At 48.8% G+C, this 16106-nt stretch overlaps 1 protein-coding gene across 1 annotated transcript in view; it reads right to left on the reverse strand.

The window, feature by feature from the left end:
* Positions 1 to 3200: 3200 nt before the first annotated feature.
* The window catches only part of LOC144590167 (protein FAM171A2-like), a 38988-nt gene continuing 26082 nt past the window's right edge, over positions 3201 to 16106 (reverse strand). The window contains exons 4-5 of the mRNA XM_078394987.1: positions 14808 to 14931; positions 3201 to 7720 (exon numbers count right to left, since the gene is read on the reverse strand). Coding sequence (XP_078251113.1) covers positions 6172 to 7720; positions 14808 to 14931 — 1673 coding nt within the window. The 3' untranslated portion in view covers positions 3201 to 6171. The remainder of the gene's footprint in view (positions 7721 to 14807; positions 14932 to 16106) is intronic.

Raw genomic sequence — 16106 nt, forward strand, 5'->3', positions numbered from 1 at the left:
CTTTGTTCTTCCCCCCCCCCCCCCACGCTGGGCCTCCTTTGTTCTCCCCCCCCCCCCCCCAGGCCAGGCCCTCCCTTGTTCTTCCCCCTCCCTCACGGTGGTCAATACGCTTTTAGTTTAAAAATGAAAAGATGTTAAAAATATCCAATCCTTTAAATACTTCTGGCCCAGTCTGGTCTATCATGGGGAGAGTCGGGATTATTTCACAACAACTGTGTGCGTGGGTTCGAACCAAGAATGGAAAATGAGAGTGCTGATTCCACCAGCAACCCTCTGGCCTTTTAGCTTTCTGTGGCCAGAGCTCAGCCTGGCCTGAGGACCAGGATCACCACGGCAGCGTTTTGCTGAATAATGGTTGCCTGCGATCACATGCTCAGCCTGCACTCAATTCATAACGAGAATATCAACAACCTCCGCTCGAACAAAACATCCCAGAGAGGTACGATATGCAGCAGTACAGTTGCTGCCTTACAGTGCCAGAGACTCGGGTTTGATTCTGAGCACGGGTGCAGCCTGTACACAGTTTATGCGTTCTCCCCGTGACCTGCGTGGGTTTTAAGAAAGGGAGAGAGAAAATAGGGAATTATAGACCAGTTAGCCATACATCGGCAGTGAGGAAGATGCTGGAGTCGATTATTAAATATGTTAAAGCAGCGCATTAGGATAGCAGTAACAGGATCGGTCAAAGTCAGCATGGATTTATGAAGGGGAAATCATGCTTGACTAATCTTCTGGAATTTTTGAGGATGTAACAAGTAGAATGGGTAAGGGAGAGCCAGTGGATGTGGTGTATCTGGACTTTCAAAAAGCCTTTGACAAGGTCCCACACAAGAGATTAGTGGGCAAAATTAGAGCACATGGTATTGGGAGTAGGGTATTGACATGGATTGAGAACTGGTTGGCAGACAGGAAGCAAAGAGTAGGAATTAACGGGTCAATTTCAGAGTGGCAGGCAGTGACTAGTGGGGTACTGCAAGGCAGTACCGGGACCCGTTATTTACAATATATATTAACGATTTAGATGAGGGAATTAAAAGTAACATCTCCAAATTTGTGGATGACACAAAGCTGGGTGGCAGTGTGAGCTACAATGAAGATGCTATGAGGCTGCAGGGTGAATTGGTTAAGTTGGGTGAGTGGGCAGATGCATGGCAGATACAGTATAATGTGCATAAATGTGAGGTTATCCACTTTGGTGGCGAGAACAAGAAGGCAGAATATTATCTGAATGGTGTCAGATTATGAAAAGGGGAGGTGCAATGAGACCTGGGTGTCCTTGTACATCAGTCACTGAAAGTGAGCATGCAGGTACAGCAGGCAGTGAAGAAAGCTATTGGCATGTTGGCCTTCATAGGGAGAGGATTTGAGTCTAGGAGCATGGAGGTCCTACTGCAGTTGTACAGGGCCCTGGTGAGACCGCACCTGGAGTATTGTGTGCAGTTTTGGTCTTCAAACTTGAGTGCAGCTTAGGTTCACCAAGTTAATTCCCGGGATGGCGGGACTGATTTATGATGAAAGAATGGATCAACTGGGCGTATATTCGCTGGAATGAGAGAGGATCTTATAGAAACATATAACATTCTTAAGGGATTGGACAGGCTAGATGCAGGAAAATGTCGTCCCTTTGGTGCTAATGGAAGAATTTTCATTGAAATCGGTTATATTTTTTAAGTTATTCACATTTTAAAGTTTAAATCTATCTCCTAGGGAGGGAGGGGGGAGGGTGGAGGGAATGGGGGAGAGGGAGGAGGGATAAGGGGGGTTGAGGGGGATGGAGTGGGGGAGAGGGGAAGAGGGAAGATGGGGAGGGGAGGGTGTGGAGGGAGGGGGGAGGATGGGGGGAAGGGGAAGGGGAGGGGGAAGATGGGGAGGGGAGGGAGGGGAGGGGGGAGGGGGAAGGGGAAGGGGAGGAAGGAGGAGGGAGATGGGGAGGGGAGGGAGGGGAGAAAGGGGGGGAGAGGAGGGGGAGGAGGGAGGGGGGAGGAGAAGGTGCTGCATCAATGCAGGTGAGGTTTGGGCCCAATGGGTCCACCTGGTCTAGTGAACTAATGAAAATTGGATATGCAGTGGATGCCGGCTCCAATCCAGTAGTGGGAGTGCATATTTGAGAAATATATCTTCATATTACTTCAGCTAATATGTAGAAAATAAATCAGAGATGTGCTCAATTTTCTTGTGTGAAGTGCTGTAATCTCACGATCAATTCCACATATTGCATGAAATGCCTTACAATTCTTTTTTCCGATTTTTATAGTTCGATTTCTGGGATACCGATCCTGAACCAACATTTCTATCCTATCACTACCTGCATCCCAGGTCGGGTATAGACACACAGTGCTGGAGGGACTTAGTTGGTCAGGCAGCATCTCTGAGAAAAAGGATTGGTGAAAGGCTGGAGCGATTATGTTGAAAGGCTGGAGCGATTGGGCTTGTATACACTGGAATTTAGAAGGATGAGGGGGGATCTTATTGAAACATATAAGATAATTAGGGGATTGGACACATTAGAGTCAGGAAACATGTTCCCAATGTTGGGGGAGTCCAGAACAAGGGGCCACAGTTTAAGAATAAGGGGTAGGCCATTTAGAACGGAGATGAGGAAGAATTTTTTCAGTCAGAGAGTGGTGAAGGTGTGGAATTCTCTGCCTCAGAAGGCAGTGGAGGCCAGTTCGTTGGATGCTTTCAAGAGAGAGCTGGATAGAGCTCTTGAGGATAGCGGAGTGAGGGGGTATGGGGAGAAGGCAGGAACGGGGTACTGATTGAGAGTGATCAGCCATGATCGCATTGAATGGCGGTGCTGGCTCGAAGGGCTGAATGGCCTCCTCCTGCACCTATTGTCTATTGTCTATTGTCTATTGACCTTTCCGGTCTGGACCCTTCTCCCTTCTTCAGATCTCTTCAGTCCTGACCTGAAATGTCAGCCATCCTTTTTCTCCAGAGATGCTGCCTGACCCGCTGAGTTACTCCAGCACTCTGTGCCTATCTTTGGTATAAACCAGCATCTGCAGTTCTTTGTGTCTGCAGGTGGGGTGGAAGCTGTTTAGATATTGGAGTAAAGTTTGTACTCTCTGTCTCTTCCATGGGATGTTTGACTTGGGTTCAATTGTAGTATGTCCTGCAAACTGCAGCTAAAGTTACTGGATATATTCAGATGGAATATCCCCCCCACCCCCACCCACCCACCCCCTCCCCAGTGCCCTGAACTGGGTTTAAACCCACATCTACCAATATGCAATATGTGCTGATACTCTATATCCAGTTATTCAATAGGAAATACTTGATCCATAAAAAGAAAGCAAATATGTCAGAACTATTTCCTGCAGCTGACTATTGCTAAATTGAGTTACAACACAGGGTCACACACAAGCTGAAGTGGGGAGGGAGCTCACTGCACAGAGCAGAGCACAGAGTGCTGGAGGAACGAGGATGTTGCCAGGGGTTGAGGGCCTGAGCTACAGGGGAGGCTGGGCAGGCTTGGACTTCCCATCTTGGAGCATAGGAGAATGATGAATGATGAGATCGTGTGGGGAATAGATAGTGTTGATACACAGGGTCTCTCACCCAGTAGGAGAATCAAGAACCAGAGGACATCAGTTTAAGGCGAGAAGAGAATGATTTGATAGGAACCTAAAGGGCAACCTTTTCCTGGTGGGTATAGGGAATGAGCTGCCAGAGGCATCTACCACTGCAACATTTAAAATATACTTGGACAGATACATGGACAGGAAAGGTTTAGAGAGATATGGGCCAAACGTGGGCAGGTTTGGGGCATCTTGTGTAGATGTGGCATCTTGGTGAGCTTGGCCAAGTTGGGCTGAAGGGCCTGCTTCCCAGTTGTTTGACGATGGCTTTACAACTCAACTGGGAAGTACAAAGCTGATCCCTCCTGGAAATAAAATCATGGGACTGAATCAAAAGCACAGTAGCAATATCTTCACAACACGGACTCCAGTGGTTTAGAAAGGCAACGAACTCATCACCCCTTTTAAACAACACTTTGGAACATGTGTTAAATGCTGACCTTGCTGGCAATGGCCAGATAGGAAGAAATAAATACTTGTTTGGAAAACCCAAATTAAATATTTCATTTTGTTTTCAACTACAAATCAGTCATCTTCAGAAGTATATAGTACTTGTAGATGTCAAACTGAAGGGATTCAAAAGAAGTAAAATTGTCTTTTACCATTCAGTTCAGTTGATTTAACAACTAATTCATACGTTGAAGCAAATAAAATCATTTATCCTGAAATGATAATACAATGGAGGAGCAAGTGTGTTACCTACCATGACTGTGGTACAGTGTGTCTAGTTGGCAGACCTGTGTGGACACCTGACCTGGTCACACCTACATTGGGACAGCAGGATGCAACTTGAATTTGGTTTCCCATGTAGGCGTAGACAACCCCGATACCAAGAGGTGGGGGAGCTGTGTGGGTCGAGGGCAGTGAGCACATCGCACAGCAGCAATGGTCTGGGACAAACCAGTCAAGAACCCTCATGATGGGATACTCTTCAAAACATTTACTCACTCCCTTGTTCATCCTTTGACTTGCTCCAACAAGCTGCATTCAGAAAATGGTAGATACTGTCCTAGTAATATTGTATCATCCCAAACTACACATGACACGGAATAACTCTAGTGGGTCAGGCAGCATCTCTGGAGAATATGGATAGGTGACTTTTTGGGCTGGGACCCATCACCTAAGATGCTGTCACCCTCTTCAGTTACTCCAGCACTTTATGTCCTTTTCTGTGAACCAGCATCTGCAGTTCCTTGCGTCTACATATGAAATGGGTCCGTCCTCAGTCTAAGGATCCTCCTCTCCATAGACCAATGTCATGATCTTCATGGATCTCACTATCATGTCTCCATAGACCAATGCCATGATCTTCATGGATCTCACCATCATGTCTCCATAGATCAATGCCATGATCTTCATGGATCTCAGCATCATGTCTCCATGGACCCCCACATATACCACGAGGACAATAAATAGGCGGCTGCCCATTTTCAAGGCACTGACCCAATCCCCCTCCCCTCCATCACTGTCCCACCCATATCTTCAGGACAAATGGATACACTTTTCTCACACATCCCACACCTTCCACACCGTGAACTGGCCACTCCACCTTACACCTAGGATCGCTGCAGCGTGTCCAGTCGTCATGTACATTAGCTGATCTACTCAAAAGATCTACAAATGCATCATTAGTACATCTCCTTCTCATCTTTCACCTCCAATGTTGATTAAGCAATCAATTCAGATGCAACTTATGTATTAAACGCTGTTGTGAACTAACTGTATACAGATTAGTTTTTCCTACCTGGTATATTGACCAGAGTCCAGGAAAAATCACATTGGCAATGGGGAAACATTTCTTTAGCTGTTTCTGCACATATTAAACATCACAAAATAAGTATAAAAATCTTTGACTTCCTAACTTTAGGCTCCCGATCACCACTCTCCACTTTACATCAGTGCAGTCAGTAAGAGTTGCTTTCCCTCCGTTTTTTTTGCACAACTTAGACATAAAGAAGGCACTTGGAGAGTCCTGGACCTGATCTGAATGGTCTGCTACTGGAGATGGTCTAGGGTCAAGTTAAAGAAAGCACGATACACAAAAAGGAAAAGAAAATCTACCTTCCAAAAAAGCCTCTATTCAAAAAAGTCCTGACATGTAAAATGACTGATCCTCAAGCATGAAAATGCTTCATTTGGTAGGGTTGTTCCAATTAAAATAACAAAAAGGACTGAACCTTTATATAGTCTTTTCATCTTCCTCAGGAAAAACAAATTCAGTGAGTTTATTATGTGGGTTGGTACCACAATGACTTTTTTTTTAACAAAAACTCAGCTATAAGTTCTAAAGACAACATGAACGCTTGTTCGATCTGCCCTGACAGAAGGCCTACAGTTGCATCACTGAGATCCTTCCCTCCTTTTTAACCATTGTTTCAGCTTAGCGATATAGAGTTGCACAAATTCAGGGAGAATGGGTTTGCTGCTTCCTTGGTCTGGGGCCCTAATACAAGAGGCATGTTGGGTTTTGTTGCTTTAGACTTCATCGATTTCCGTTGTTTGTGCTCAGGTTTTCTCACGGGATGCTGATGCGTTTTCAAAAAACTTGTGAAGATTTGATTCAAGGTCTTGGAGAAGTCAAGTGCGCTGTTCACTTCAGGTTGAACACCATCAGTGGGCGTTCCTCTCTCTTCTGCCAAGGGCTCTTTTTGTTCTCCCCTTGGTCGTCGGCCCCTTCAGACTGGTCCTGCATCTCCTCCTCTGGGCTGGTGGTGGAATCCCGGCGGGTCTCGCTGCTGCTCCTCATGCTGTTGCCTCTGCTGTGCTCTCGATTAACAGTCTCCCTGTGTTCAGAGCTCTCCTCTAGTAGAGGAGTCAGCGAGTTGTCCTCTGGGGAGCACATCGCTGTTCTGCTTTCACTGCTGCTCTGCTCATTGTCCTCCACGTAGACCAGTTTGCTGTAGGCCGTGTTCCCGGGAGCGTGCCTCTCCCGCTCCTCCTTGGGCTTCCTCCCTAGCTTGGTCTCGTTCACGTCCACTCCAGAATCCAGGCTGGCGTCGTTGCTGCTGATCCTCTCCCCGGTCTGCAGGTCGATGTAGGAGTGCCGAACGTGAGCGTTGGATCTGCCATCCAACGACACAAACCAGGCCCTGGGGTGCTGAGGCTTCACCCCCAGCTCCAGGAACTTCTTCTCGGTCAACGCCTGCAGTTCCCCATTCATCTGTGCCATAGCTGACTCGTTCAGTAATACTGCCATTGGGCCACTCATGGAAGAGGAATGGGGGCCCCATGGTTTGTCTTCTCCACCGTCTGACTGAGGGGTCGCCTGTTGGCCTTGATGTTGATACTGCTGAGCTCCAGGCTGATGGGACAATGGCACTCCCATCTGCATCCCTTTCATCTCCAGCTGTTCCATCGCGCCGCTCCCTGACGGCTCCATGCAAGGATAATCGGAAGTCAATCCCACATAATGGGCGGGAATGACCAGAGTAGGCATGACATTCCTGTACATGTTGTCTTTCATGTGATCGATAGATCCGCAGAAGATGAGTTGACCGGGCTGGGACAGGGTTGTAGGCCTGGCCAGATGGTCAACAGATTGAGACATCATGTATTCCGAAGGCTTATCCATTTTGTGGCCGAGAGATTCGAAAGGTGGTGGCAGTGGAGAAGGTGAGGGTGGATCATTTGCACAAAGTTTACTTTCAGCCAAAATGCGCCGAGCCTGAATCTCTCTGCCCTTTTCATCTGTTGGCTGCTGTGAGACCATCGAGGTATAGCTGCGTCTGTAGTCATCCATTAGAGGCGGCTCCAGCTCTCCTGAAGCATCAATGGACCTGGCAACCTTCAACGGAAAGCTCTCCACCGTCCTGTGGTAGTCTTCCTTGGAATTCCCTCTGTGGGCCAAAGTGTCAGTGGATGCCTTGCTGAGGTGCCTCGTCTTTGGACCTGAATCCCTATACGGAATCTGTTTGAAGAACTCTTCCCGAGAGCTCTCAAACTCTCGAGATGTACTGAAGGCAGACTTGAGGATGGGCGTGTGAATGTCCATGTCCCCGTTGGAGGACACTGACTCCAGGTGGCTGGTACTGATCAAGTTGATGTGAGACATGGAGGTGGCCTGGTCCTTCTTGGAGTTGTCCAAAGTGGAAGCAATCTGCAATTTTCTGTGCTGTTGCCGCGGTTTTAGACATCTTCGCCTATTGAATTAAAAAACACTGTTAGTAGAATTACTACCTGCTTCAAGTCACCACATGTCCACATGAAAACTACCTGATCCAGGTGCCAGCTTTCAAATGTATTGCAGGTCGTTTCAAAGTCAATATTTGGCTTTAGAAGTGTTACATTATAAAGACAGTTCTAAATGAGTTAGAACTTTATACTCAGTCAAGAGTCTGCACTGGTTTTGCCAAAAACTGCCCCAGTGACCCTGGTGACAACTTTGCCAATCTTTTCAAGCTCAATACTTGGCTTGAGAAGTGTTATATTATAAAGTCTTACTAAATGAGTTTGAACTTTCAACCACATCTACATGGATTGGACAGGTTTTACATGGATTGGACAGGTTTGGAGGGACATGGACCAAATGCTGGCAGGTGGGACTAGTGTAGCTGGTACATGTTGGCCGGTGTGGGCAAGTTGGGCTGAAGGGCCTGTTTCCACGCTGTATCACTCTGTGACTCTATGACTATCTCTGTGACAGCAACAACTTCACATTCCCATTTGCTAATCATTGGCTTCAGTTCCACCACCCAACCTGTCAGACGCATTGTGTAACAATAACACTCCAGCTCTGCTTCCCTCCAGTGTGTTTGTCATCTAAGCAGGCTCGTCCGCTAGGATTGACATTAGTTTTCCAGCTTCTTTGTCTATTCCTCACCCACTATTATCGTCCTGACCTGTGGCTCATTCCCCAGACAAGTTCATTAACCTCTCTCCAAAAAGCGCTAACAAACCCCCACAGCAATCTTGAACTTACTCCAGTTCAGGTGCAGGTAGACACAAAATGCTGGAACGTCACCCATTCCTTCTCCCCCGAGATGCTGCCTGACCCACTGAGTTACTCCAGCATTTTGTGTCTACCTCCGATTTTAACCAGCATCTGCAGTTTTTTTCCTACACAGTTCAGGTGCAACCAGCTCAGCTTGTCCAGGTCTCACCTTCCCCAGTGATTCTGCATGGCTGGGAATGTGGGAGAGGAGCATTTATCACTGTTCTTAAAGTCGTTTGTGTTGTGTTGGAGTTGGAGTTTGTACGTTCTCCACAGGGAAATGTACAGTCATCACCTGTGGTCAGGATTGAACCCGGGTATCAGGCCCAGTAAGGCAGCAACTGTGCTGCCTCTAGATTCATTTTGCAAGCAGTGAGGTCCGGTTATATCTTTACCAGCGGCGTATGATTACACCATTGGTTTATTTAATTTAGTTTAGAGATACAATGTAGGAACAGGCCTACCGAGTGGACGCCAATCACCTGATCACACTAGTTCTATGTTCTCCCACATTCGCATCCACTCCCTACACACTGGGGGCAATTCACAGGCCTATTAATCAACAAATCTGCACGTCTTTGGAATGTGGGAGGAAACCAGAGCACCCGGAGGAGATCCATGCAGTCATAGGGAGAACATGCAAACTCCACACAGACAGCGCCCCAGGTCAGGATCGAACCTGGGTCTCTGGTGCCGTGAGGCCTCTGTAACACAGCACATATCATTGGCATAAATCCAGTATCCATCTCATACTGTACACGCAGGTTCAATCCAGAGCACTGCCTTTTGGAGTTTGCATGTTCTGCCTGTCACCACATTTACACAGTGTCCTGGTGTCTTCCCTCGTCCCAAGGATGTGTGGGTCGGTAGGGTAATGGCCTCTGTTACTTGCCCCTTGAGTGGGAGGATGAGGGGAGTGCGTGGGCATGTTGCCAGAGGGATTAGGTTGCAGGGATGTCAGTGGAGGAATGCGATTGCTCTGAGATCTGGCATGCCCACACTGGGCTAAATGGCCTCCTCTGCCAAATGGAAATATGGATGGATGCAATATCTGGAGGTCTCTCGCTCCCGTAGTGTACGCACTCCTACTGTAGTGCTAATGATTCCATGAAACTGCCCGAGAGGAAATTCCTATCTGATATACCAGAAGAAAATATGATCAGCACAGTGATGCAGCGGGTGGTGCTGCTGCCTCCCAGCACCAGAGACTCGGGTTTGATCCTGACCTCGGGCTCTGGCTGTGTTGAGTTCCATGTTCTCCCTGTGACCATGTGGGCTTCCTCCGGGTGCTCCAGTTTCCTCCCACCTCCACCTTTCCCTGATCATCGTTGCTCTGTCTTTCATTCATTTGTTCTCTGAACCTTTGCATCTCTCTGTTCCCTCTCCCCAACTCTCAGATTGAAGAAGGGTCTCGACCCGCGTCACCTATTCTCTGGTGTCTATCTTTGGATAAACTTGGATTGTTTCCCCTGGAATGTTGGAGGATGAGGGGAGACTTGATAGAAGTGTATAACATTGTGAGAGGCATAGACAGGGTGGACAGTCAGGGCTTTGTTCCAGGGTGGAAATGTCCAACACGATAGGGCATTGCAACAAGGTGAGAGGGGAAAAGTTTAAAGGAGACTAGACCAAGTGGACCCGTTGGGCCCAAACCTCTCCTGCATTGGTGCAGCACCCTCTCCTGCACCCATCCACTCTCCCCCTCCCGCCCCCTCACCCCCCCCTCCCCTCCTCCCCCTCCCCCCACTCCATCCCCCTCAACCCCCCCTTATCCTCCCTCCTCCCGCCTCCCTCCCATCCTCCCTCCCTCCCTCCCTCTCTAGGAGATAGATTTAAACTTTAAAATGTGAATAACTGTAAAAATATAACACCGATTTCATTGAAACTTCTTCCATTAACACCAAAGGGACGACGGAGAGTAAGGTGGGCCTAAAATTGTTACACTATCGTGTACCGTTTTGGCTGTAGTTCAGGAACAAACAAACAAACAAACGAGAGTTTTAGTATGTAGATGTTCGAATCCTGTTGTTCCGTTCTCCCACGCAGTGTGAGTACTGACCAGCAGAGGCAGTGTGAGCCGGAGGCTGAGAGAGGCTCCAAGCTCAGAACGCCATCTACTGGTGCTTCCATCTCTCACAATTCACTGGGCTTGCGACGTGCTTTTGTGAAACCCTCTGAATGAGTTGTACATGAAGCTAATGTAAGACCACTCAGTTAGCAATGCAGGAACTGGAGCACATTTCACTGTTCCCTGGTGTCACAGAAGATTTCTGATCGACTTCACACTGACAATTCCAATTGTACAATGTTGACACAAGAAACTGCAGATGTTGGTTTACAAAAAGACACAGAGTGCTGGAGTAACTCAGCGGGTCAGGCAGCATCTCTGGAGGACATTGGCAAGGTTTCGGGTTGAGACCTTTCTTAGAATCATAGAGTCATACAGCATGGATACAGGCTCTTTGGCCTAACTTTCTCACAACGACCAACATGTCCCATTTATACTAGTCCTACCTGCCTGTGTTTGGCCATCTATAAACCAAAATTCTCGTTTGTTTGTTTGTTTGTTCCTGAACTGCAGTCAAAACAGTACATGATCGTGTGACAATTGTAGGCCCACCTTACTCACCGTCGTCCCTTTGGTGCTAATGGAAGAAGTTTCATTGAAATCGGTGTCATATTTTTAAAGTAATTCACAATTTAAAGTTTAAATCTAACTCCTAGGGAGGGATGGGGGGGGAGGGGGAGGGAGGGAGGAGGGGGGAAGGAGGAGGGGGGATAAGGGGGGTTGGAGTGGTGGGGGAAGGGGGAGGGTAAGGGAGAGGAGGGGAAGGGGGGGTGTAGGGAGGGAGGAGGAAGGGGGATAAGGGGGGTTGAGGGGATGGAATGGGGGGGAATGGAAGGGGAAGAGGAGGGGGAGGGGGAGGGGGGTGGAGGGAGGGGGGTTGGTGGGAGGGGGAGGTGAGAGGGGAGTGGAGGGGGGAGGGATGGGGTGAGTGGGCGAGGGGGGAGGGAGGGAGGGAGAGGGGGGCATGGGGGGAGAGGGGAGGCAGGGAGGGGAGGAGGGGGTGCTGCACCAATGCAGGAGAGGTTTGGGCCCAACGGGTCCACTTGGTCTAGTATCCCTCTAAACCTGCCCATCTATGTACTTGTCTAATTGGTTCGTAAATGCTGCAATAGTCCCTGCCTCAATTACCTGCTGTGGCAGTTCATTCCATACACCAGCATAATCAAGAACGAGTCGCAATCTGGCCACTCCCTCTCCTCACCTCTCCCATCAGGTAAGAGGGGAACAGGTGTGAAAACGCACACCTCCAGATTCATGGACAGTTTATTCCCGGCTGTAATCTGGCAATGGAACCATCCTACCACAACCAGAGAGCAGTCCGGAGCTGCTACCTACCTCATTGGAGACCCTAGGACTATCTTTGTTCGGACTTTACTGGACTATATCTTGCATTAAACGTTATTCCCTTGATCATGTGTGTGTACACTGTGGATAGCTCGATTGTAATCATTTTTAGTCTTTCTGCTGACTGGTTAGCACTCAACAGAAGTTTTTCACTGTATCTTGGTGCACATGACAATAAACTAAACTCAAACACCAACCACCCTCTGTATGGGCATCACTGACGAGGCCAGCATTTATTGACCATTGCCTTGGTGGGAAGATGATCCCTGGACATCTCACAGTGCTGCTGAAGCGAGAATGCCAGGAAAGCCGTATACTTTGACAGTCTTCCTCACAGTCTGCAGTTCCAACAATTTTTGTGTTGTTAGCAAACTTAGGAACCATCTACATTTATGCCCAAGTGGTTTCTGCACATCACAAGCAGCAGAGGCCCAACACACAGATTCCTGCAGCACTCCAGTGTCGCATACCTCCTGCAGAATAACTCCCTTCCACCACCACCCTCTGTATTTATGAGTAAGCATTTCTGAATCCAAACAACAAAGTCCCCATGCATCCAAATCTTCTGGACCAGCCTCTCACAAGGGACTTTATTTACGTCAACAGCTTCTACTCTTCTACCTTCAATGATCATCTTTGTCATCTCGACAAAAAAACTCAATTAAGCTCCAAACTTCTATGCTGCTCTGCACTCCAGCATGGATTTGACATCCTGTCATGAATCATTGCACCAGTTGGCAACTTTCTACCGTCGGTGTGCAGCAATGACAGTAGTGCCTCACAGCACCACAGACCCGGGTTTAATCCTGACCTCGGGTGCGGTCTGTCTGGTGTTTGCACGTTCCTCCTGTGACCACGTGGCTTTCCTTCAGGTGCTCCGGTTTCCTCCCACATCCCAAAGGCGTATGGGGCTTGTAGGTTAATCACCTTTGTAAATTGCCTGCAGTGTGCAGGGACCGGATGAGAATGTGGGATAACACAGAACCAGTGCAGCCAGTATGGAATCAGTGGGCCGAATGGTCTGTTTTCATGCTGTATCTTTCAATCAATCGTTCTGATGCACGCTTGCCATTTGCACTCTGAACCGCTCCAAGACCATTCAGAATGGCCCCCACCTCAATTGTCAAAATGCCACCTATCCATGTCTCCACAGATGCTGCCTGACCCGCTGAGTTACTCCAGCACTCTGTGAAACGTCACCTATCCATGTTCTCCACAGATGCTGCCTGACCTGCTGAGTTTGTCCAGACACCGTATGCTTCTGTGTAAACCAGCATCTGCAGTTCCTTGTTTCTGTAAGTTTTTAAGGTGTTGCTCGCTTGACAGAAGCTCAGCTTGAAGGGAGTTCCCCCATCGGGTCATGGGCTGGCTCTGGTGATCTTGCTCAGAGAAGGCCCTCTATTTATACATCTACTCTTCCTCAGGGACCCGGCCACACGGGCTGTAGATGCACCAGTTCCCTCCTTCATGAGCTTGCGTGCCTCTACACCCACCTGAGCACAGGCACCAGTAGCAGAAACCAACCCCAAACTCCCACCACCCAACCGTGCCAACCACTCACCACCCACCTCACTCTACCCCCCCCCCCCGCCATACCCTCTCCAGCATGGCTGCCCACTTCACTCTACCCCCCCCCCCGCCATACCCTCTCCAACATGGCTGCCCACTTCACTCTACCCCCCCCCGCCATACCCCCTCCAACCACTCACCACCCACCTCACTCTACCCCCCCCCGCCATACCCCCTCCAGCATGGCTGCCCACTTCACTCTACCCCCTCCAGCATGGCTGCCCATCTCACTCTCCCCCCCCCCCCGCCATACCCCTCTCCAGCATGGCTGCCCACTTCACTCTACCCCCCCCCCGCCAACCACTCACCACCCACCTCACTCTACCCCCCCCCCCCCCCGCCATACCCTCTCCAGCATGGCTGCCTACCTCACTCTACCCCCCCCCCCGCCATACCCTCTCCAGCATGGCTGCCCACTTCACTCTACCCCCCCCGCCATACCCCCTCCAGCATGGCTGCCCACTTCACTCTACCCCCCCCCCCGCCAACCACTCACCACCCACCTCACTCTACCCCCCCCCCCCCCCGCCATACCCCTCCAGCCTGGCTGCCTACCTCACTCTACCCACCCCCCCCCACATACCCCCTCCAGCCTGGCTGCCCACTTCACTCTACCCCCCCCCCCCACATACCCCCTCCAACCTGGCTGCCCACCTCACCACTGCTGCTGGGAAGGATAAAGATGTAAGAGAACTCGGGTCCAATTCCTGGTATTCTCTCTTCAACAGCACTGTGAGATTTCCAAGGGGTCAGCTTCCCACCAAGGCAATGGTCGATAAATGCTGGCCTCATCAGTGATGCCCATAACACAGCAAAAACTCAAGGAGGTCCAGAAGTCATAGAGTCATTGTCATACAGTGTGGAAACAGGCCCTTCTACCAAACCTGCCCACACCGACCAACATGTCTAATCTACACTAGTCCCACCTGCCTGCATTTGGCCCATGTCCCTTTGAACCTGTCCTATCCATGTACCTGTCTAATTGTCTCTTAAGCGTTGCGACAGTCCCTGTCTCAACTACCTCCTTTGGCAGCTTATTCTACCCTTTATTTGAAAAGGTTACCCCCTCAGATTCCTATTAAATCTTTCCCCTTCACCTTAAACCTTTGTCCAAAGAGTTAAATTGTCATGGAGATAATCCTTAGCCCAACATGTCCCACTCTGCTGTATTACAGGGACCCAGTGATTGCTGAGAGACAGGTAATGTGGGGTGGGATGTGGGGGGGGGGGGGGGACGACGACGACACAGATGAGGAATAGAAACATGACACCACTTGTAAAGAAAATTAATCAATTCACTCAATGGTGGGTTTACCTGCAGTAATAGAGAAGCAAGCACAGCAGCACAAGCACCAAGAGGGCCATGGCTCCAAGGATGGTGAGCAAGAAGATGGTGTGGTAGGTGGTCAGGTCTCCAAACCTTGACCTGTTGATTGCAGCTGTAAAGAAGTGACGAAAAACAGAGTTAGCAACTAAATCTTCTGAAGAAACTCAGTTTCTGACAGAAACAGATCCAGTCAGAGTGATACCGTGTGGAAACTTGCCACTTCGGCCAACATGTCCCATCTACACTAGTCCTGTCTGTGTTTGGCCCAGATCCCTCCAAACCTATCCTATCCATGTACCTGTCTAATTGTTTCTTAAAGATTGTGACAGTCCCTGTCCTCAGCTACCTTCTCTGGCAGCTTGTTCCATGCACCCACCACCCTTTGTGTGAAAAAGTTACCCCTCAGATTCCTATTAAATCTTTAACATTTTTAAAAGTTGTCTGTAGAAAATATTCCTCGTGCCCAGCTTCGTATCATCTGCTGGCAGATGAACAATGGAGATGTTAAATAATAATGACAGTCCGTCCAGGCCAACAAACCTATTTCCCCACCCACTACAGCACGTCCTCCATCCCCCTCCCTCCAGTCATAACCTCCTCTCAACCTCCACCTGCTCCAGAGGCATTTGGTGACAGCTTGTTCTGTACTCTGAAGACTGACAATGTGTTTACGTCCCCACCTCACCCTTGGTCATTAACACTTTAACTCATCAACCGTAAGCAGTTGCTTGGAAGTATGTTCAGTCAGGGAGGTGAGGTGGGAAAGGAATGTGATGTACAAGGAAGGAGATGGGTGGAGGCCCGAAACAGCCTGGGCCTTGCCTGCAACAGGCACCGCTTCCAAGAACTGCAGCGTGGGCTTTCAAAATGGCGCCAAATGCAGCAAAATGGCACCAAAACATGGCGCATCTTCCATGCGGACTCAGTAAACCATTTGCTAATCGGGGGTACAGCAACTATCTACTGGACTGTTTGTAAGATAAAAAATTGTGTTAGCACTTCATACATGTGACAATAAAAGCACCATTGAACCATTGGGATTGGGGAGAGGGAAGATGATACAATAAGATCTTTTGCAGACAGTGTTATTAAGAAAGCACAATTTGTTGCATTTACTACTGCACTGTGGAACATAAACTACAAGGTTCTGTACGAACCCACCAGGATATTAGTTAAATGAAGAAATACTACTCCACATCATTTTGTTCCCAGTAAGTGTTTCACACAAAGTTCAAACATCAACACTGGAACTTTTCTATTTCAATCCCCTGAGATGACACAATAAAC

This window comes from Rhinoraja longicauda, unplaced genomic scaffold (assembly GCF_053455715.1).
Source record: "Rhinoraja longicauda isolate Sanriku21f unplaced genomic scaffold, sRhiLon1.1 Scf000147, whole genome shotgun sequence".
NCBI classification, from domain to species: domain Eukaryota; kingdom Metazoa; phylum Chordata; class Chondrichthyes; order Rajiformes; family Arhynchobatidae; genus Rhinoraja; species Rhinoraja longicauda.